The sequence below is a fragment of the Helianthus annuus genome, chromosome 14, assembly GCF_002127325.2.
Source record: "Helianthus annuus cultivar XRQ/B chromosome 14, HanXRQr2.0-SUNRISE, whole genome shotgun sequence".
Lineage (NCBI taxonomy): Eukaryota > Viridiplantae > Streptophyta > Magnoliopsida > Asterales > Asteraceae > Helianthus > Helianthus annuus.
The window spans coordinates 107,484,020-107,503,668 of record NC_035446.2 but is presented as its reverse complement, the minus strand read 5'-3'; the positions used below and the strand labels follow the sequence as shown (position 1 = coordinate 107,503,668).

General features: G+C 35.9%; 3 protein-coding genes across 4 annotated transcripts; 1 reads left to right on the top strand and 2 right to left on the bottom strand.

Moving 5' to 3' along the window:
* Positions 1–242: 242 nt before the first annotated feature.
* LOC110908930 (chloroplastic group IIA intron splicing facilitator CRS1, chloroplastic) lies at positions 243–7,770 on the top strand. Of its 2 annotated transcripts, none has more exons than XM_022153932.2 (9): positions 243–1,042; positions 1,175–1,559; positions 1,629–1,759; positions 1,843–2,199; positions 2,270–2,420; positions 2,522–2,811; positions 3,395–3,454; positions 3,812–3,904; positions 7,304–7,770. In XM_022153932.2, exons 1-8 carry the CDS (start codon positions 287–289, stop codon positions 3,860–3,862), a joined length of 2,181 nt encoding a protein of 726 aa, XP_022009624.1. In that variant the 5' UTR covers positions 243–286; the 3' UTR covers positions 3,863–3,904; positions 7,304–7,770. The 2 variants fall into 2 exon arrangements, with proteins under 2 accessions (XP_022009624.1, XP_022009623.1); XM_022153931.2 differs by lacking the exon at positions 7,304–7,770 and adding an exon at positions 6,475–6,825.
* On the bottom strand, positions 5,998–6,483 carry LOC110907094. The gene has a single exon (XM_022152125.1). The coding sequence runs from the start codon at positions 6,481–6,483 to the stop codon at positions 5,998–6,000; it is 486 nt and encodes a 161-aa protein (XP_022007817.1).
* Positions 7,771–12,550: 4,780 nt separating the features above from the next.
* LOC110908929 (putative glutamine amidotransferase GAT1_2.1) lies at positions 12,551–14,495 on the bottom strand. Its single transcript, XM_022153930.2, has 4 exons — positions 14,360–14,495; positions 13,285–14,012; positions 13,000–13,206; positions 12,551–12,921 (listed from the first exon to the last, which is right to left on the bottom strand). The coding sequence occupies exons 1-4, from the start codon at positions 14,448–14,450 to the stop codon at positions 12,670–12,672; spliced, it is 1,278 nt and encodes a 425-aa protein (XP_022009622.1). The 5' UTR covers positions 14,451–14,495; the 3' UTR covers positions 12,551–12,669.
* Positions 14,496–19,649: the final 5,154 nt, after the last annotated feature.

Genomic DNA, 19,649 nt, shown 5'->3' with positions numbered 1-19,649 from the left:
TATTTTTGTTAATTTGTTTTTGTCTTAAAATTGTCAAATGGGAGGGTCGTGGTAATCGTGGTTTAATCCATGGGAATCACCATCAATCAAGGAGGGGGATGGTATACCATTTAATTAATGATCCTACGTGGAAATAATGTTCCAATCCATGACCCCCACACCCCATAGCCTAACTGGATATGTGGCCCAACACATGCCACGTAGACGATGACATGTCAAGATATTTACATCTCTTGGATAGATTCCTGATTTCTCTCGAAACACTGCAATTCAGTTCAGGGTCACAATGTCAGCAACGATGTTCCTCACTCCCACAATGCTCTCAAAACCTTCCAACATTCCAAAAACAGTTAACCCCTCACCTCAACAAATTCACCCCAAATCAATCTCTACCAATAAAAATCAAGACTTTAACCCAAACCCATCAAATTCAGCCACCAAAACAGCCCCATGGATGAACACCCCTCTTGTTCTTGAACCCAATCAAGTCATAGACTTTACAAAACCCAAGACCAGAAAAAAGTCCCCTGACAACAACAAAGAGGAAAAAACATTGACCCAAAAAGTCAGCGGCGGAAGAGGAAAACATGCCATGAAGAAAATCCTGTACAGTATAGACAATCTTGAACAAGAATCTCAAGAATTAGAGGATACCCAGAAACATATGGAGTTTGATTTGTCATTGGGTAAGTTGGGAGATAATAAGTTCGGAGATAACAATAATAATAATAATAATGTTGGAAAAAATAAGAAATGGTTTGGTCGGAAACTGCCATGGGAGAGGGAGGAGAGGATGGTGTTTAGGAGGATGAAGAGGGAGAAGACAGTGACTGCTGCTGATTTGAGTCTTGATGATGGGCTGCTTGAGAGGTTAAGAAGTGAAGCTAGAAAGATGAGGAGTTGGGTGAAGGTTAAAAAGGCTGGAGTGAATGAAGGTGTGGTTGAACAAATTAGAGCGATTTGGAATAGTGATGAGCTTGCTATGGTTAAGTTTGATGTGCCCTTATGTCGGAATATGGATCGAGCACGCGAAATTGTCGAGGTGAGTGATGGTTCGTTCGTTTTGTACATCTGTTTAAATTTGGACATTTGGTTATTGTCACGGAGTAAATTCTTGACTCTAGTGCTGCGAGGCGACTTAAATTAGGTAATGAAAATGAATTTTTGTTGGCAGATTAAGACAGGAGGGCTGGTGGTATGGAGTAAGAAGGATACTCTTGTTATCTATAGAGGATGCGATTATAGAAATAATAAACATGTCACTGGAACATTATATCAAACAGTTGGTGGGCATGATGATAAAGAGGAGACTATGCCTGTACAAGGGTCACTCTTTGAGAGGGAAGCTGACAGATTACTAGACGGGTTGGGACCTCGGTTTATTGATTGGTGGATGCCGAAGCCATTACCCGTAGATGCGGATTTACTTCCTGAAGTAGTTCCTGGATATAAACCACCGTCACGGCTTTACCCTTTGTCTGGTAGATCTAAGCTCACCGACACTGAGTTAACTCACTTGAGGAAGCAAGCTTACCATTTACCTACTCATTTCGTCCTCGGTATGCATATTAATCTTTCTAATTATAGTTATATTATGAAAGTATTTATCTGATATTTCACTTGTACAGGAAGAAACCGAAACCTTCAAGGCTTGGCTGCAGCCATATTAAAACTGTGGGGAAAATGTCATATAGCAAAGATCGCGGTAAAATGGGGAATTCCAAACACAAGCAATGAGCAGATGGCTTCCGAGCTTAAGGTAAGATCTTTAATTACTATCAGTTTGACCAAAAAGTCAATGCAACGGTAAACTTTGAAGCTATAAATTGTTTACATGTGCAGCTTCTCACTGGCGGAGTGTTATTACTACGTAATAAATTCTATATAATACTCTACAGAGGCAAGGATTTCCTTCCTCCCGATGTTGCAGAACTTGTTATTAATCGAGAAGCGGAGATCAAAAGCTTCCAACTTCAAGAAGAAACCATGCGTGCTAATACAGTTGAGATGTTTGACTATCTTGACCAACCATCGTCAGATTTTAGCACTAGCTCTATCGGTACGTTAAAAGAATTTGAAACTATTCAATCGGAACATGAGGGATTCAAGGCTGGAATTAGTGAAGCTGAAATGCAATTAGAAGCGGAGAAGCTAAAATTAGAAAAGGAAATACGGATTCAGGAGCACAAGTATTTAATCGTAAGTGTATTTTGTGGTATATAAATTATGAAAAATGAAGAGACTATTTAATAGTAATATGTTTTTGCAGCTAAAAATGAAGATAAATAAGGCGTCAAAAGAGTTGGCAAAGCTTGCATGGGAGCCTGTTGAACCGAATGCGGACCGAGAGATTATAACGAGTGAAGAGAGAGAGAGTTTAAGAAAGATAGGATTAAAGATGGATAGCACATTAGTACTTGGTAAGTAATGAAGCTTGGTTTTAAATTTTTAATACAGTTAGCGTCTGAAGAAAACGAGATAAAGTTTAAGTTTTCTTTTGGTAATAAATGTGGGATTTTAGGGCGACGAGGTGTTTTTGACGGTGTGATAGAAGGTTTGCATCAACATTGGAAGCATAGGGAAATAGTGAAAGTGGTCACAATGCAAAGAGTGTTTTCAAGGATATTGTACACCGCACAATGTCTTGAAGCCGAAAGTGGCGGGGTACTTGTTTCCATAGAGAAGATGAAACTCGGGTATGCTATTATTATTTATCGTGGCAAGAATTATAAACGCCCTTCAAAGTTTTCAAGAAACCTCCTTACTAAAAGAGAAGCGTTACAAAAATCTTTGGAGATGCAACGAATCGGGGTAAGTAAAGCTCTTGCTCTTCATGGTGTGTTTATTTTATCATTTTCCATTTTTCCTAGAGGTGGCGAAATGGGTGGGTCATATAGGTCGCGTGATGGGTCAAAATGTGTATTTTTTTGTTACGGGTTGGGTTTGTTGAAACACCTTTTTTCCAAAATTATTAATTTTTCTATAAATATATACGTAGTATACCTATTTTTACAAAAAAACTAATATCATTTCAAAAACAATCTAGTAAGTTAAATTAAATGATTTAAGTGGTTTTGTGCATTAAGAAACAAGAATACGATTTTCGTCTACTTTTCCTTTTAAGCAAAAAAGAAACACAATCAGTGGCGAAGCTTAAGATTTCCGACCGGGGGGTCGAAAACGTATATAATAAAATTTTCTATAAAACTTGGGGGTCAAAAACGTAAATACCAAAAATTTCTATACGAAAACTGCATGCTCTCCACTCCTGAGCGAAAAGTTCGGGGGGTCGGCCGCCCCCTATCCATTCATAAGTGAATGGTTTGAAGTTGCCACGTCTACTTTTGTATGATAGATTTGTGCTTCATATGAATTTTCTCCTTTTCTGTTTCAGTCGTTGAGATTTTTCGCAAACATGAGACAGCAGGCTATCTATGAACTCAAGTGCAAATTGGTGAGCCTCTGCACTAGCTATATACCGGAAAAGTATTTTAGCCTAGAGGCCCCAGATTCTTTGCGAACATTTTTATGCTAGTTTTCACTAGAGGTTTGTATACCGTTGGAAAACGACCGAACCACTCAAAACAAAGCAAGTCAGCCGGTTTGAGATTTATATGGTTTGCTATTGGTGGTTTAACAATCTGGAACTTGAATCGGCTGTTTAACCTTTGTTAGTTATTTATTTTTTCACTTTTAGAGTATGCAGTTATATGCATGTATCATATTCATAACCATCTTTCTCATTAAAAAAAATAACACAAACAATCATACTGTTGCCATCACATTAAAGTGTGGTTTCCTTTCTATTCAGGATGCTCTGAAGAACACAGACAACGATGAAAACAAGCTAGCATGTTCTTGATTCTTTAAGAAAGAAAGACACAAAAGCAACTAGCTTTATGAGGTAAGCATCGTTCTTGTCTTAAACCATTAAAGCGTAATGTTGTCCGAGAGTTGCTTCATCAATGGGTTGGTGGTTATCTGATAACCGAATCAAACAACGTAGCAGGAAGAGGTTGGCCTGGGGTGTGTGACATGCAATTGTGTGATCTGGGGTTTAAACTCTTAGCCATACTGTTTAATGAAATAAAAGGCGTCGCGACGAGTTCGACAGTTGGGTTTCATTGATGATTATTGTGAAAATTAATTTTTGGAATAGACTTAACCCATGTTAAAAACTATAAAGTATGGCCCCTGGAAAGTAAATTCGTGTAAATATAATACTTACATTTGAATGAAATATACAATACAAGATACGATGATGATATTGAAAAAGAAAATGAGTAAATAGAAAGTGAAAGTGAGAGTGATTGGATAGAAGAATGAGGAAAAGGAAGGAGGTGACAGACAGGTAATCTTGACTCCACTTTCAACCATTCCCATAAAGATCTCCCTCCCCCCATACATTCATTCTCTGCAAAAAGAAACCCCTTCCCGCTTTTCTTTCATTCATCTTTCATCTAGTTTTAGCTCCCCAAAACGGCAACGTTTTGAGTACACTGTTTGGTAATAGTAATCTTTTGGTTCTATAATTCTTTCCTTTTTTACAACTTTCATTTTATTATCAACAATTTGTAACATCAAACTATTGTTTTTTTTTTTTTTTTTTTTGTTTTTAATTAAGAGCACAAAGAAAAGGAATTTTACAGTCAAGTCTTCAATCATGGTCAAAAAAGGAATTTGATTATGCATCCACCTTAAAAGGGAATAGGCAGCCGGTACGGATGGGTATGGGTTCATTTAACTATTAAATTCCTATTGGAATGTAGAGTACAATAAAAGTATATATATTGGCACATATGCATAGAGATTCTCTTATACCCATATATCATACCTAGATATAGTGTTATACGAATCGCTAGTTGATAGTCGGCCCATAGGGTACGAACTAGGAGTTAATCAGATTGGGTTTTATATGTGTAATCTTTAGTTTTATATATACACACACATTTTTATGTGTAATTTTTTTAGCAGGACAAATTTTAAACCCTCATTGGCTCATTTTTCTAAGTAGACAATATTAATCATCGAAATTTACAAGATTGGAAAATGGTCGGAATTTGTTTGGAACCGCCAATTTGTGGCTGATTAGGACTGCCTAGGGCCCTGGTTGACCGTCAACGATTAATTGGTCGATTAAAAGAAAATTGCTCGGTGAACTTCCGACTAGCGATTAATCAATGACTAATCGGGATGCTAGTTGGGATTTTTACAACCAGCCTAAATTAGAAAAATCAAGATCCAGCCTTGATTGTATTTTGGAAAATTTTCATCCCATGGATCCCACGGTCTACTTCAAATGCTATGTCTTTGGTCCGTCTTTGGTCCTCTTATATCTTAAGCAAAGACTCTAATCAAGTCGTAAACATGTTAAGCTCTTTGCGGACAGGTTGATAGGTTTAACTTATAAATCATAACTTATAACCTTTTTATTCTAGCTGTATGTAGGTTGACATGTCGACCGTCTAATTCAAATACATCCTAAAAACTGACTCGTTTATTAAACAGGTTAAAGAAAATAGCGCAAACATGATCCAAATGCATCCTAGAATTGACTCGTTTGTTTTAAAAATAGCGCAAACACGATTCGCTTACTAAAAACCAGATCGTGGGAGGATCTAAGTTGGTCTTTGGAGGTGTTCAAGTCCCATTTTAATCACCCTAGAATTCCAAGTCACACTGGTCCTAGCCAGGATTCATACAATCTTACCTGGGGCCAGATGTGTGATCCATATTTCTTCATTTGGCCACCAATGATCCATTGATTCTGAAGCTACAAAACTCTTTCTAAATTAAGTAGTATGAAACTCTTTCTAATTAAGTTTTATGAAAACAATAATATCTTCATAATAGATATAATAATCCAGTTATACTCATAACGGAATTACATTCAAAAATCCATCACCTCACCAGCAGGATGCTGGAACAACCACCACACTCTCACTATATTATTATAGTAATTTCTTATACAAATCATCTCTACATTTCTATCAAAATTTACTCAGGAATCGTCACCAACACAGGCCTCCACGCTCGTCTAAGTAACCGCTGCCGTAACGAACCTGGAAAAAACCTAACACCTCTCGAACCACCACCACCACCACCACCGCGCCCGAAAATCAGATCGCAATCATAACCGCTCCACCGGTTCGCCTCATCTCCACCATGACCTCCGATCTCCTCAACCGGCGGTGATGAAGACGAACACGATGACGATACGAACAAGTCCTTTAACTTTCTCCTCGAACCGTTATCTTTCTCATCCTCCGATGAGGAATCAACATCGCTTCCTCTCCGATCTACGAAGTCGTCAGTCGGCGGCAACCGGCGGCGGTGGTTTCCGTCGCCGCCGCGGGTGAGGAGCATGCGGAGTGTTTTCCGGCGGCGGAGGTTGAGGACGGGGCTGGTGGAGGGGCTACGAGTGGGACTTCCGGCGACGGCGCATTGTGTGGCTAACATTTTGAATTTGTGCAGTGTGGCCATTGATGCAGATCTGATGAGATTGATATGAGATTAGGAAAGGATGGATTGACGATGAAGAAAAGCTAGATCTAAGATGGGTAATTGAGTGATGGAAAGTATAGATTCTTTGGTTTTTTCTACACTTTCGAATTGGGGGTTAAACAAAGAAAGCAATGGCCATATTTTAAAGTGACAGGGGATAGTACTGACGGATTTGGAATCAACGTGACACGTGGATTACGAAACTAGACCCGAACCGGAATGTGGGTTGTTATTTATTTGTTAAAGTTAAAATCACCACTATTATTTGGAGTATTCGATTTTAAGAGGTTTTTTTAATGGTAAATTTTGATTAGTAACGAATATTATCAGCGAAAACACCTGATTATATCCGACTCTATTAGGCATAATGCATATAAACTAACTCAGAAGTAAATCAAATAAATATGGAAAAAAACTCCTTGTGCAAATTGAACCTAGGACCTATAGGTTTCAAAGCTTTATCTTTTGAATCCATTAAAAATATAATTATAATTTTATTGTATTTATTTAAATTAATGAGTGAAGAGAAAGTATAACCAAGCTTTTACCTTTACTTGATTTTTGTTTAAATTTTTAAGATTGAAAAAGTGTGTGAATTTAAAGTATTCCATAAACACAAATTTTAGATTCAATTTTAAAATGTATTTTTGTTGAAAACTAATGAAACCAGATAAACTATAGATAAGGTAAGAAATAAAACTAGTGGACTTTCGAATTGAGCTTTGAACTCATTTTTTTTAATTGAATTGTTACTGAAAAAAACTTATTTGATTGAATTGACTCCTTCAATCAATTGAAGATACAGGTTATTATGAGTTTGAGCAAGCCACTTGATGATATATTGACTCAACGAGAAATAAGGCATCAAAATTTCGTTAGGCTGGTAAGCGTGGAGGAGGGTAGTTCTTTGGGGATCATCCCGCCACGTAGGCGGCCACGTCATCGGGTGTGGGGGATGAGTCTCAAGAGATGAGCCAAAGGTGTTGTGATGAGCCCCTTTATGTGTGTGTGTTGGATAAGAAAGCAAGGAGGAACGTCGAGAGCGGCTAGGAGGAGACGTTGGCGACGGGGACGAACCAGAGGGTGTGGTGTGGACGATCCTCGATGGGCCTCAACGACGATGGGACGTTCCCCACACCCTTTACTCTTTATAGAAGCAAACAAAAAAAGAAAACTAATCCCCAATAGGGCATTTTTACCCATTTTTTGAGAGTGATGTGGCAGAGAATGTGTTTTTAGTTATTGGGGGACTCGTATTTAGCTTCCATTTTTTAGATTCATTTTTGTAGACAAACTACAAAAAATGAATAAAAGGTGGGGGATGGTGTCAGTTGGTGGGTCCGGGTGGGAGGGTTGGGTATAATATTAAAAAAAATATTTAAAAATGGTGATGATGTGACATTATGTTGAGGTGTTTTTAAGGTTTTGTTATTGGGTGAATTTTGAGTGTTTTTTAAAAATGGATGTTTTTATGATGTGGCGCTGACTAGACATGTTTTTAGGTGTTTTTTATGTTTCTTATTGGGAATGCTCTAAGCACACAAAAATTAAAAACGAATGGCAACGTGTGACTATAGCATAAGCTTCTTCCTTGTAATTTATTACATAATCATCATATTGTGGGCAACAAAATTAATAAAAGACTATTGTAAATAAAAAATTGACGAGTCTTTAAGACAAGTAGTTCTTTTTAACGTGTCAGAATTACCTTAGTATCATAATTCACAAAAAAATGCCTTTGAGTTTTTATGTTGTTCCTTGATGATGAATAATGCTTAGAGCTTCGTTCCAAGACGATCATAACGATGGCTATGATACTTGAACCAATTGAAGATGAAGAGAATCAATGATGAATAATGAGGAGACCCTAATATAAAATCCCAACTACCAATTATATTCCATAGGGAATACATTAGTCGCGTCCCTTGATCTTTTAAGAACAATAGTCTCATTTCCAGAGTCTAGTTCCGGTCGTATCATTTTAGTAATAAATAGAATACATAGACGTGATAAAGATAAAAAATTAAAAGATTGTACTATTTTTCTCTATGATATTATCGAAACGTGTTATTTCAGTCCTAAAAAAAGTAACCACAATTAAAAAAAACTCAGTTAGCTTAGGGATAAAATGGTAATTTTACATAAATTTTTTATTTTTAAAACAATCTATGTAAAATAAAAAAAAAATCTATGTAAAATGGCTATGTTTTAAAGTGTATCATATTTAGGATGACCATTTTACTCTTGAGATAACTGAGTTTTTTAATTGGGGTTAGTTTTTTGGACTGAAATGACACGTTTCGAGAATGTCAGTGATGAAAACGGTATAATTTTGAAATTTGACCTAAAATAACATAAGTGGACAAACCATATGGACGTAAATTACGGTTAACACTTTTTAAAATAATTCAATTTTCGTTAAAGTTAAAATCAGCACTATTGGAGTGTTTTTTTTTAATAATTCGATTTTAAGAGTTTAACCAAGAAAATTTGAATCCAGTAAAAATATAATTATGATTTTATTGTATTTATTTAAATTAATGAGTGGAGAGAGTATAACCAAACTTTTACCTTTACTTGATTTTTGTTTAAATTTTAATATTAAAAAAAAGTGTGTCAATTTGAAGTATTCCAAAAACACAAATTTTAGATTCAATTTTAAAATGTATTTTTGTTGAAAATTTAATGAAACCAGATAAACTATAGATAGTGACAATAAAAGTAAGAAATGAAACTAGTGGGCTTTCAAATTGAGCTTTGAACTTAATTTTTTAATTGAATTGTTACGTAAAAAAACTTATTTGATTGAATTGATTGGTTCAATCAATTGAAGATACTGGTTATTATGAGTTTGAGCAAGCTACTTGATGATATATAGACTTAACGAGAAATAATCCATCAAATTTCCTTATTAGAAGCAAACACAAAAAGAAAACTAACTTTTAAGTAAGTCAAAATTGACTAATAAGTATGCAAAAATTAAGAACGAATGGCAACTTATGACTATAGCTTAAGCTTTTTCCTTGTAATTTATTACATAATCATAACAACATTAATAAAAGACTATTTGTAAATACAAATTGACGAGTCTATTAGACAAAGCAATTCTTGTTAACAACGTTTTAAGTGTCAGAATTACCTTAGTATCATAATTCACAAAAAATGCCTTCCTTGATGATGAATAGTGCTTATAGTTTCGTTCCAAGACGATAATAATGATGGTGATGATACTTGAACCAACTGAAAGATGAAGAGAATCAATAATGAATGATGATGCGACCCTAATATAAAATCCCAAATACCAAATATATTCCATAGAGAATACAATAGTCGCGTCCCTTGATCTTTTATGAATGGTAGTCTCATTTTCAGAGTCAAGCTCCAGTCGTATGATTTTAGTAGTAAAACGAATACATGGACGTAATAAAGATAACAAATTAAAAGATTGAACAACGTATATGTTTTTGTGCTTAGATCCCTAACTTTTTATACAAACTAAAGGGCTGGCCAAGAAGCTTTGAAATGTCAGGGTCACCTTCAAACTAGGGCTAACACGATCATTTAACCCAAAAAATGACTCCTTTCATTTAACCCAACATTTACTGTTTTTGTTGACCCAATTCACTATTAAAAGTAGAGTGAAATTTCTATTTAGTAAATTTAACGTCTATACTCGAGCTTCTGATTAAATGTTAAAATCTAAAGTCCAAGTCTACTTTATGAGAAATTGTTAACTCCAAACACCAAAGTCCAATTTATGAGTAAATGCTAAAGTTCAAAGTCCAATTAAAGAGTAAATGTTGCCCAAAGTCCAAATATCAACTTATGAGTAGATGTTAAAAGGCCCATAGTCCAATTACATAAAAGGAAATTTATGGGTAAATGTTAAAAGCCTAAAGTCGAATTTATGTGTATAAACTAACCTAATTCTAAATGTTCTTATGCATGTACTTTGTAAGATTTGAACCCTCAATATTATGAACTTAAGAAAGACATCTTACCACCACATTATATCCTTTAAAGACTTGTATGTAAATGTTAAAGTCCATTTTATGAGTTAATGTTATAGGCAAAGTCCAACTTATTAGATAATGTTCAAAATACAAAGTCCAATTTATCATTAAATGCAGAAATCCAAAGTCCACTGTCAACTCCAAAGCCAAATTCCTTGAATGCTGAAAGTTCAAACTTTTTTTTTTTTCAATTGAAGAGCTATCTTTTGCCACTTTTTTTTTCATCTTGTGAATTCATTTACTTACATATCCGTGAAACCTATAAACGTTTATAAACATAACTATCAACAACACATACAAACATCTCAAACTTTTCCCAAGCAATTATTACACGTTCCATGTATACTTAGTTACTTACATTTTCAACATCATCCCCATCTTTAAATTTATTTTAAATAACCAAATTACTTATTTTAATAAACTATTATTTTTTGATATTGCACAATTAAAATTTAGAGTTTATATAGTTATACTTTAGAAAGCAAATAAATAAATATTTAAATTAAATAGTTTATTATGCCTTAAAGAATAAAAATTAAAAGAAAAGAAACAAAACACAACATATGATTAGTTGGATGTAATTGCATCATGAATTAACTCTAAGTTTCCTATAGCTAAATAAGGCAAGTCACACCTACAGTAGAGGACTTGTTTTTGTTGTGGATCTGGCTTGGCTTGTATTAGCCACGGTTCAAATAACTGCAATCAAAGGTGAACCTAGCAATGACGGATACATGAATTATGTTCGTCGCAAAAAATGGATCTTGTAAACATGAAGACGGTCAAATAAAGGGGATTACTATCCTTGTAATCTGAATTGTAATAAAAATGGTTGTGATTCATGGTGGTGTTGATAAAATCATGTGGAGAGATCCACTCCATCACATCTTCTCTAATGATCTTCAACATCTGGGACCGTTGATATTAATGGTTGCAAAACAAGGTCTCGAAGGCCGAATACTCCCTGAGTACTAACTACAAGGTAGGCTGTCGATGCGCGAGTAGTGTACTCATTTTCTATGCCAATTACTCCCCTAGTACTCTCCGTCCAGGCCGAGTACTCTCAAATCTGACTAGGGAGCAACTAGCGACTTTTGCGACCATGGGCCTAAATACTTGATAACTTAGATCGATACTTAGTGAATTATGGCCATTACAATCGAGCTCAAAGCCAGGATACCCACAGAAAACAGAATCTTACGTAGTGTTCGTTTCGTAGAATGTAATGTAATGGAATTGAAATTGGATTTTAAAGAATTAATTTGAAATCCCATAATGTCATGGGAGAATTTTAGTTAGGGCCAGGTAAACCCCGGCCCAATCTATTTTTCATTTTGAAATGTAGATTTTATCGAAAATTGAAATTTTATATAAACTGAGTCATGCCCCCTTTATTTTTTCTTTAAAACTTCCGCCCCCTGTTTAAAATTTCAAGATTCGCCACTACCATATTGTGTTTGATTGGTATAACTATCAATGGAATTAGATTGTAAAATATGTAAAATGACATAATTACCTTGTATCCAGAAAAAGGAGGTGAACCGACGATTTAGATTCAATTTCAAATCCTTCTTTTGTTGAAACGAACAACATAAGAAATGAAATCTATATTCCAATTCTATTCAAAAACCATTGTTATATGAAACGAACACTACCTTAATATTTTGTGGAAGGGCATTACATCCCAGAGATGATAGCACATGTGTGTTTCTAATCAAACATCTAAACTGTATGTAGGTTCTAAGTTCTAAAAAGGATAAAAAGACGATCACTGTCAAAACAAATTGACTCTTGACATCACAAGACAAAGCAAGCCCAACTACTCTACAAGCCCATTAAAAAGCAGTTATAGCCTTATAGCCTATAGGACCCCAAGAAGATTCCAACCACAAGCCCTTTTGCATTAGTCAATTAAGTAACCAATGGCAATAAGAAAAACAATTAGGTACACAAGATAGAGACATGTATGCATGAGATCATAAAGATATGATGCACCACTACATAACCACCACCAGGGGTAGTCAGTCACAAGCTAACAAAAGATGGGTCTCTTTCATTAAGATTTCATGTGATACTTTATAAAGAAATAGTACATATCACCATATTATCAAAGACTTTTAGATCTACAATTAATGGCAAGATGACTGACTAATCATAGAAGATCAACACTAACATTTTGAAGTTGCTTCATCTCCAACATGTCAGAACATATTTGCCCCATCATGTTATAGAACATGTTTAATTCAGACAACTGTTCTATTGTCATCTTCCCCATCACAACTCTTGCCAATTTCTCTCTTTTTGCATTCAACTTCAATCTCTCCATGTATGAAGATGCATTCCTCACTGTTGCTCCCATCTGCATCAACCTGTTCTCTTGTTGCAAACTCAATGCTATATTTGACTGAAACCGATTAAAAAATACCATCATTATTTGTATACAAACAAACTATTGTTTGATGAGCTCAATCATTGATCATACCTCGAGAAATTCTGCTCCTGGTTTGAGATCAGACTCTCGAAGATGACGAATATTATGGCCTCCCGCGTACAGGGTTTTTGCGAGAGAGAAGCTACGAACGATAACATTTCTCTTTTGCTCCAATTCTTTATCAAGTTTTAAAGATTTTGGTACCTTTGTTGCACAGTTGAGCTTCTTTTGATATGCGATCACCCCCTTCACAAATTCCTGCAACCATAATACAAACAATTTAATACATAACGACTTGAAAATCATCTGATAATCGAATGAAACAATGGTGTTTACCTTATATGCAGCAGTGCATCCAGGATAATCGAATTCATCTGAATTCGCTTTCCTCATGCGCTCAGGATGAAACTGCAACCCCATTATAAACTTACCCTCTTCTGGGCAATAAGCATCTGGATCATAAAACCCTTCAATCAAACCATCCGATGAAAACGCCATGGGCGTGAACCGCTGCGCTAGCCTCTTCACTCCTTGGTGATGATAACTATTAACCTGAATCTCCATATCATCTTTCAATGACTCTTTAAACCACTGATGCAAAGGGGTTTCCTCCACAATCTTAACCGTATGCCGGTGCCCATCGTAATTCTCATAATCCATATGGACCACTTTCTTCTCATCTGGACAACATCTTGCTAGTTCCTTCCCAATATCTTGGTACAAGGTACCCCCACATGCCACATTCAACACTTGTGATCCCCTACATATTCCCAAATAAGGTATATTCCTTTCCAGACATATTCTAGCCAGTGAAAGCTCTATCGTATCCTTCTCTTTGTCAATCGCGGTATCGCTGACATGCAACCGCCGAATTTCCTCCAATTCTTCGTTAGACAAACTCGTTTCTTCGACCTCATAAAGCGACGGATCTATATCTTCCCCTTCGCATAAAAGAACCCCATGGATCGGCTCGAAACTTTGCAACAACGTGTGCACACCGGCAACCCGCGGTACAATCACCGGAACGGCTCCATATCCCACAATAAGATCCAAATGATATTCACCTATCAAAACATTTTTCATAAACACCTTGTCTAATAGTTCTCCACTCACACATTATGTAAAATTATAACAATTAAAAACCGGGTGTAACACAACCAATTAAAAAAAAAAAAATGACAGGTAAACGGGCAAAAAGTTATGCAGCAGAAAGCTTTTTTACGGGTCTTAGGGGTCGGTAAATTACCATACACGACCGTTGGAAAGCTTTTCATGTGATTAATTCATCAACCATTGAAACATAAAGATTACATGCACATGGTAAACAAGCAAGTAGATTCATATAGGTTAATCAATTCATTAATGAAACAAAAATATAAACAAAAATACAAAAACAAAAACAACAGCGTACCGACGAAATCGACAAACTTGTTCTTGCGGAGACTGCGTCTAGATACGATGATGACACGGGGCAAGATGACGGCGAGATCGGAGGATGACATGGCGGTGTTTAAGGATCACCGCCGATGAAGAAACAAGGCGCCGCGTATATGAATAATAGTGGATGACAGTGCAAAGAGAGGTATATATAGGGAGGGGTATGTGGAAGCCATGTGTGAAGACACGTGAGTGGCACGGGCGGTTTGAAGCTGAGGGCATGCTTACGTGGCAGGGTTCTTAATTTGGATGTTATTTAACTAAATATATACCACTGGTGGAGGTTTTATCCATGATTTCATAATTCATATACACCTTCTTATGTATTTTTAGAAAAAATGGTTAAAAAAGATAGGATCTGAATATAAAATGAGTTAGATGTGTTTTAAAAAGGTGTGTTATTATTTGTTAATTCTATTTTCAACGCATAAGTTACAAATATCATAATTTTTATTCTTTTTTTAAATGTATCTGTTAACAAATTATTTTTGAATAATTGTAAATTTGTGTCACTGTGGACTTAGCTAGAACATTAGAGGAGAGCAAATTAAAGATAATCACTTAAGTATTAACAAATAACAGTTTAATTGATTGCTAAAACATTAGGGAAAGCAATTAAATAATGATCACTATAATGTTGGACAAATACAACAACAACAACCATACCCAGTAAATCCCACAAATAGCAAAGCTACTTATAAGGTCTGGGGAGGGTGGGATGTAGACAGACCTTGCCTCTATCCCTAGGGATAGAGAGGCTGCTTCCAGAAGAGACCCTCGGCTCCAAGACGAACAGCATACCAAAACATCAAGTCAAAGAATATAGACAAATAGAATATAGAAAAAAGAAGTCACCTATACCAAGAAAGTGATCAGAGTGACACAGTATAATGTAAATCATGTATAATAGCATACAACCTCATTCCAGCATAAACACAAGAAGTCAGTCGCTGGTAAAGTCACTTAAAGAATAAGAAAAACCTACGTCCCTAAAATACCCCTAAGACCTTACTACAATATCCTCTAGAAGTCCTTAACCCTAATCCTACGTCTTCATAAAGTCCTATCTTGGACCATGTTGACAAATAATAAAGTTAAAACTTGCCAATCAAAATATAATGACTTCAAATTGAATGGTTGGAGAAATCAGATGTTATTTTCTCAAGAATATGATGATCATTTCTAAATTGTTTTTCTCTTGTATTTTCTTTATCAATCACGTGTAATAGTAGTTGTGTCACAACATTAGTCATTATTGTTTGATGGTAGCAAGATGGGTCTGAGATAAAAATAATGGTACGTTTAGTCTTGTAAATCATACTTGATTGTAAAATCGTGTCTTATACTTTGTCTTATACTTATTATATACTTAATTACTCATTACCTGTCGAATATGAGGTATACTTGCGGCAATTAGGTATATCTACGGATATCAGATATTAATTACCCTTAGTTTGTTAAAATTCCTAGTTGTGATCCTCAGGTATACTTTGATAAACTTGCATTTACAATTTTGTATATTTGGTACTTAGAATATAACACCCTTGTAACAGTTTTAAATGGAACATTTTAATCTTTTTTTTTCTCCCAGCAAAAGGAGAAAACTTTATTATCAGGGGCGGCCCTGGGTGAGCAGGGATCACCGACCAGGGCCTGTGATTCCGAGGGACATGTAAATGTCGCCGGGGGATGGTGTGTCACACCCCAACCGATGGCGGAATCATCGGGGCATGGCACTGAGCGAAACAGATTGTTCAGAAGTTTCCATAACAACTATCATTACCATTCAATTTATATAACATGTCCCATACCGTGCCTCAAATGGCAAAACAAATTATTACAAATAACATCTAGTCAAATATTTTGTTCCGACAACTCAGATTTAAATAAAAACAAATAGATATTGTTCAAATGCTCCTAAAGACCCGGTCGGACAAGATCTACAGACAACTATGCTCTAGACGCTTGTTCCTAACAGACAACTATTTGTTGGGGGCCTCTAGAGCTTTATTCTAGCCTCGCTTTCCTAGCAAGCAAACATCTTAAACACCTGTCACATACGTTAAAATAAAGTCAATACATATAATGTAAAGGTGAGCATACAAGTTTGATAATAGCATAATAGAGTTCGAACAGTTTACGCATAACCAGCGCGTACACAGAGGAAAACGAAGCATGTTAACTATCGACATGGATCTATCGATACCAATGACTGCGGGTTGACTGTCCGAGACAGTTCGCAATACATGATTACCACCGTAATCCATGCAAGTAATTGTCCTTAACAACCCCCGTGTGAACGGGTGCTGAGTCCAAACTATAGTACTACGTCGTTAAGGCAGGTAAACAGCATTCCACATGTAAACATAACAACAAGCATTCATTTAGTCACGTAATACATGCAGATTGTAACAACCCTCAAAAATACTCCCAACGATAACTTGTGATCAAAACCAGATGTGCTCGCGATGAAACTTATAGATTCAATCTGGAAAATTTAACAGGTAAGGAATCTTGGAGTCCAATGAACCAAATCGCATGAAAATAGTCTTATTAGACTCGCAATTGTAAAACGCATCATTTAGGATCAAGACCCGAATATACGCGATAAGTATCGGCATGAAAATCGAGGAAAACGCATGATTGAACGAAAAAGCGGCCAAGGACACGTGTCACGACGAGGCGCCACGTGTCAAACCTATACAGGACACGTGGCAGGGCTAGGCCGGGCCGACCCTCGCCGCGATACGCGGGGGGTTACCCCGGTTCCTTCCGCGACTCGCGGGGGGTGCCAAAATTTGGTATATAAGCAGCAGTGTGGGACTTGAATTCCTGCACCAGTTCGATCGAATTTCGACGAACTTACTCTCTCGTATCTCCGTTTCTTTACACAACACCCCTAAAACCCCGAAACTCTGCTCGTTATTAGGGTAATAACTCTAATCACTGGTACGATACTTTATCCGATCGATTAAGACTATCCAATGGATGTTTAAGTGCTGCTCAAACTCGGGTTATACTTTGTCATTCGTCGTGAATTCGATGGATGTTTAAGTATCGCACTTTGTCATTCATTGTGAGGGTTTCTATCTCGTGATTGTCGTTAAAGTTGAATTGAGTAAATACACTAATACGAGTTCTGTTGTATCTAGAAATTAGAACTCGTAAGCAAGGAATTGCTAGAATACTTAATAGCTAAGTAAACATAATAGTTAAATAAACTTAGCAGTTAAGTTAGCTGAGTAGATTAATTAATCCGTTAATTAAGTTAAGTATGATTAATTAATCAGTTAATCAAAATTAGTTAAATTAATCAAGATTAATTAAGTTAAGCAAGATTAATTAAGCTAAGTAAGATTAATTAAAACAGCTAAGTAAGTTAATTAGTTAAATGGTTAAATGGATAAGTTACTTAATAGTTAAGGAAGCTTAATAGTTAAGGAAACTTAATGGTTAAGGAAACTTAATGGTTAAGGAAACTTAGGGGCTGTTTGGTAGCCTCTGAATGGTCATTAAGAGGCTACCTCTTAATGGAACCATTAAGAATTTTACCAATGAGAAGACAGAAGAATGTGACATGTGATGATTTATCATTCAGATGTTACCTCTTAACCATTCAGACTTGAGGTTACCTCTTATTCATTCAGAGGTTTTAAACCATTAAGAGGTAGCATCTGAATGGTCATTAAGAGGCTACCAAACAGCCCCTTAATAGTTAAGGAAACTTAATGGTTAAGGAAACTTAATAGTTAAGGAAACTTCCTAGCTAAGGAATGAATCTACCTTACCTATAAATAGGAAGCTTAGGATTCATTTTCCTTTGTTCATTTCTTCTATTCTTCTCTCTACACATTGGTGTTCTAACCAATAATCACCAAAGCGATATTCTATCCGATCGATTCAAGAACCAACTAACGAATGCCAAAGTGTTATACTTTGTGAATTTCGGTAAACGGAATCCAAAGTGCTATACTTTGTGAGTTCAATAAATGGATGCCAAAGTACTGTCTGAATAAGACTATACTTTGTGAAATTCGTTAAGGTTCGAATCTCGTGATCATCGTTAGGTTTGATATGGTTTTACACAAATACGTATTCCATTCTGTTAAACTATATGTTTAACCATCCAAATACTCCCAACTACACCTTTACAATCAAAATGGATGCTTAATCATCAGAAGATCCAAAACAATAAAGTATATGCTTAATTATCAGAAGGAGTAGAATCAAGAAGCTTGTTAAATCAATACTGCATGCTTATACTGTGAGTCATTCTCTTTTTATCAACTGTTTTACAATACTCCAAATTATTTTCAAAGTTATAATTACAGGGATTAAGTCGTGGTTATCTTGAATTACTGGCTAGTGGGGTATTGTGCACATTACTTAGTTTCTCACGGTTAGGCTATAAGCCCTAACATAGGTTAGGCTAATAAGTCCTAACAGTGATAATCGTCACTACTTGGGTGAAAGGACCCAATAGTGGCATGACCATAGTCACCAGGAGGTGACAAGGCGCCAGATAAAAATAAGATACTGCCATTGTAATCGCTCTTATGCTGTAATTTATAACTATGGGTCATTTTATAAAACCTGAATGAACTCACTCAGTATTTCCTGCTGACAAAACCTTTTTAAAACACGTTTCAGGTAATTACAGTAGATTGGAGTAAGAGTGGATACGACACCAACAAGGCTTACAGAAATGGCTCATTTTATCAATTAAATCAAATTAAGAATTATCATTTTATGTATTCGGGTTTATCCCATATTAAAAGCTACCTTTATAAAACATGGGTTTATCCCCATCTATTTAATAAATAAAATCCGGTGTTTTTAAACTCTGATATTTTTCCTAACTCACGGTCCTGATGAAATTTCCGCTGCAATGTTTTCAAAAATAACCACCGGTACCACTTGGCTGCTCGCGACGCTCGATTCCATCCAGGGTGGGGTCGGCGGTCGTGACAGAAGGTGGTATCAGAGCCACTGACTTAAGCCAATAGGTGTTGTGATAATAATACCCAAGCTTAAATAAAAGAGTTAGGAAATTGCTATTTACTGATAGCACACATGGTAGCGTTTAGACTTGAACTTAAGAAAAGATGCCTTAGTATAAGCTTCGAGATAAGCTAAATACTTGAATAAATAAAGTGTGATGAGTTTTTGATATGACATGAAAATAATAACTAGAATGTTGCAAGTATAATAAATAAGCAATAACACTTGACCATTGTTATTTCTTATTTATTAGTACTACTTTG

Coding starts and splice junctions, on each gene's coding strand:
- LOC110908930 (XM_022153932.2), top strand. CDS start 287: ATGTCAGCAACGATGTTCCTCACTCCCACAATGCTCTCAAAACCTTCC. Junction 1,043..1,174: donor GAGCACGCGAAATTGTCGAG/GTGAGTGATGGT, acceptor TTTTGTTGGCAG/ATTAAGACAGGAGGGCTGGT. Junction 3,455..3,811: donor ATGAACTCAAGTGCAAATTG/GTGAGCCTCTGC, acceptor CTTTCTATTCAG/GATGCTCTGAAGAACACAGA.
- LOC110907094 (XM_022152125.1), bottom strand. CDS start 6,483: ATGGCCACACTGCACAAATTCAAAATGTTAGCCACACAATGCGCCGTC.
- LOC110908929 (XM_022153930.2), bottom strand. CDS start 14,450: ATGTCATCCTCCGATCTCGCCGTCATCTTGCCCCGTGTCATCATCGTA. Junction 14,013..14,359: donor CAAGTTTGTCGATTTCGTCG/GTACGCTGTTGT, acceptor ATGTTTTGATAG/GTGAATATCATTTGGATCTT. Junction 13,207..13,284: donor GATGCACTGCTGCATATAAG/GTAAACACCATT, acceptor TTATGGTTGCAG/GAATTTGTGAAGGGGGTGAT.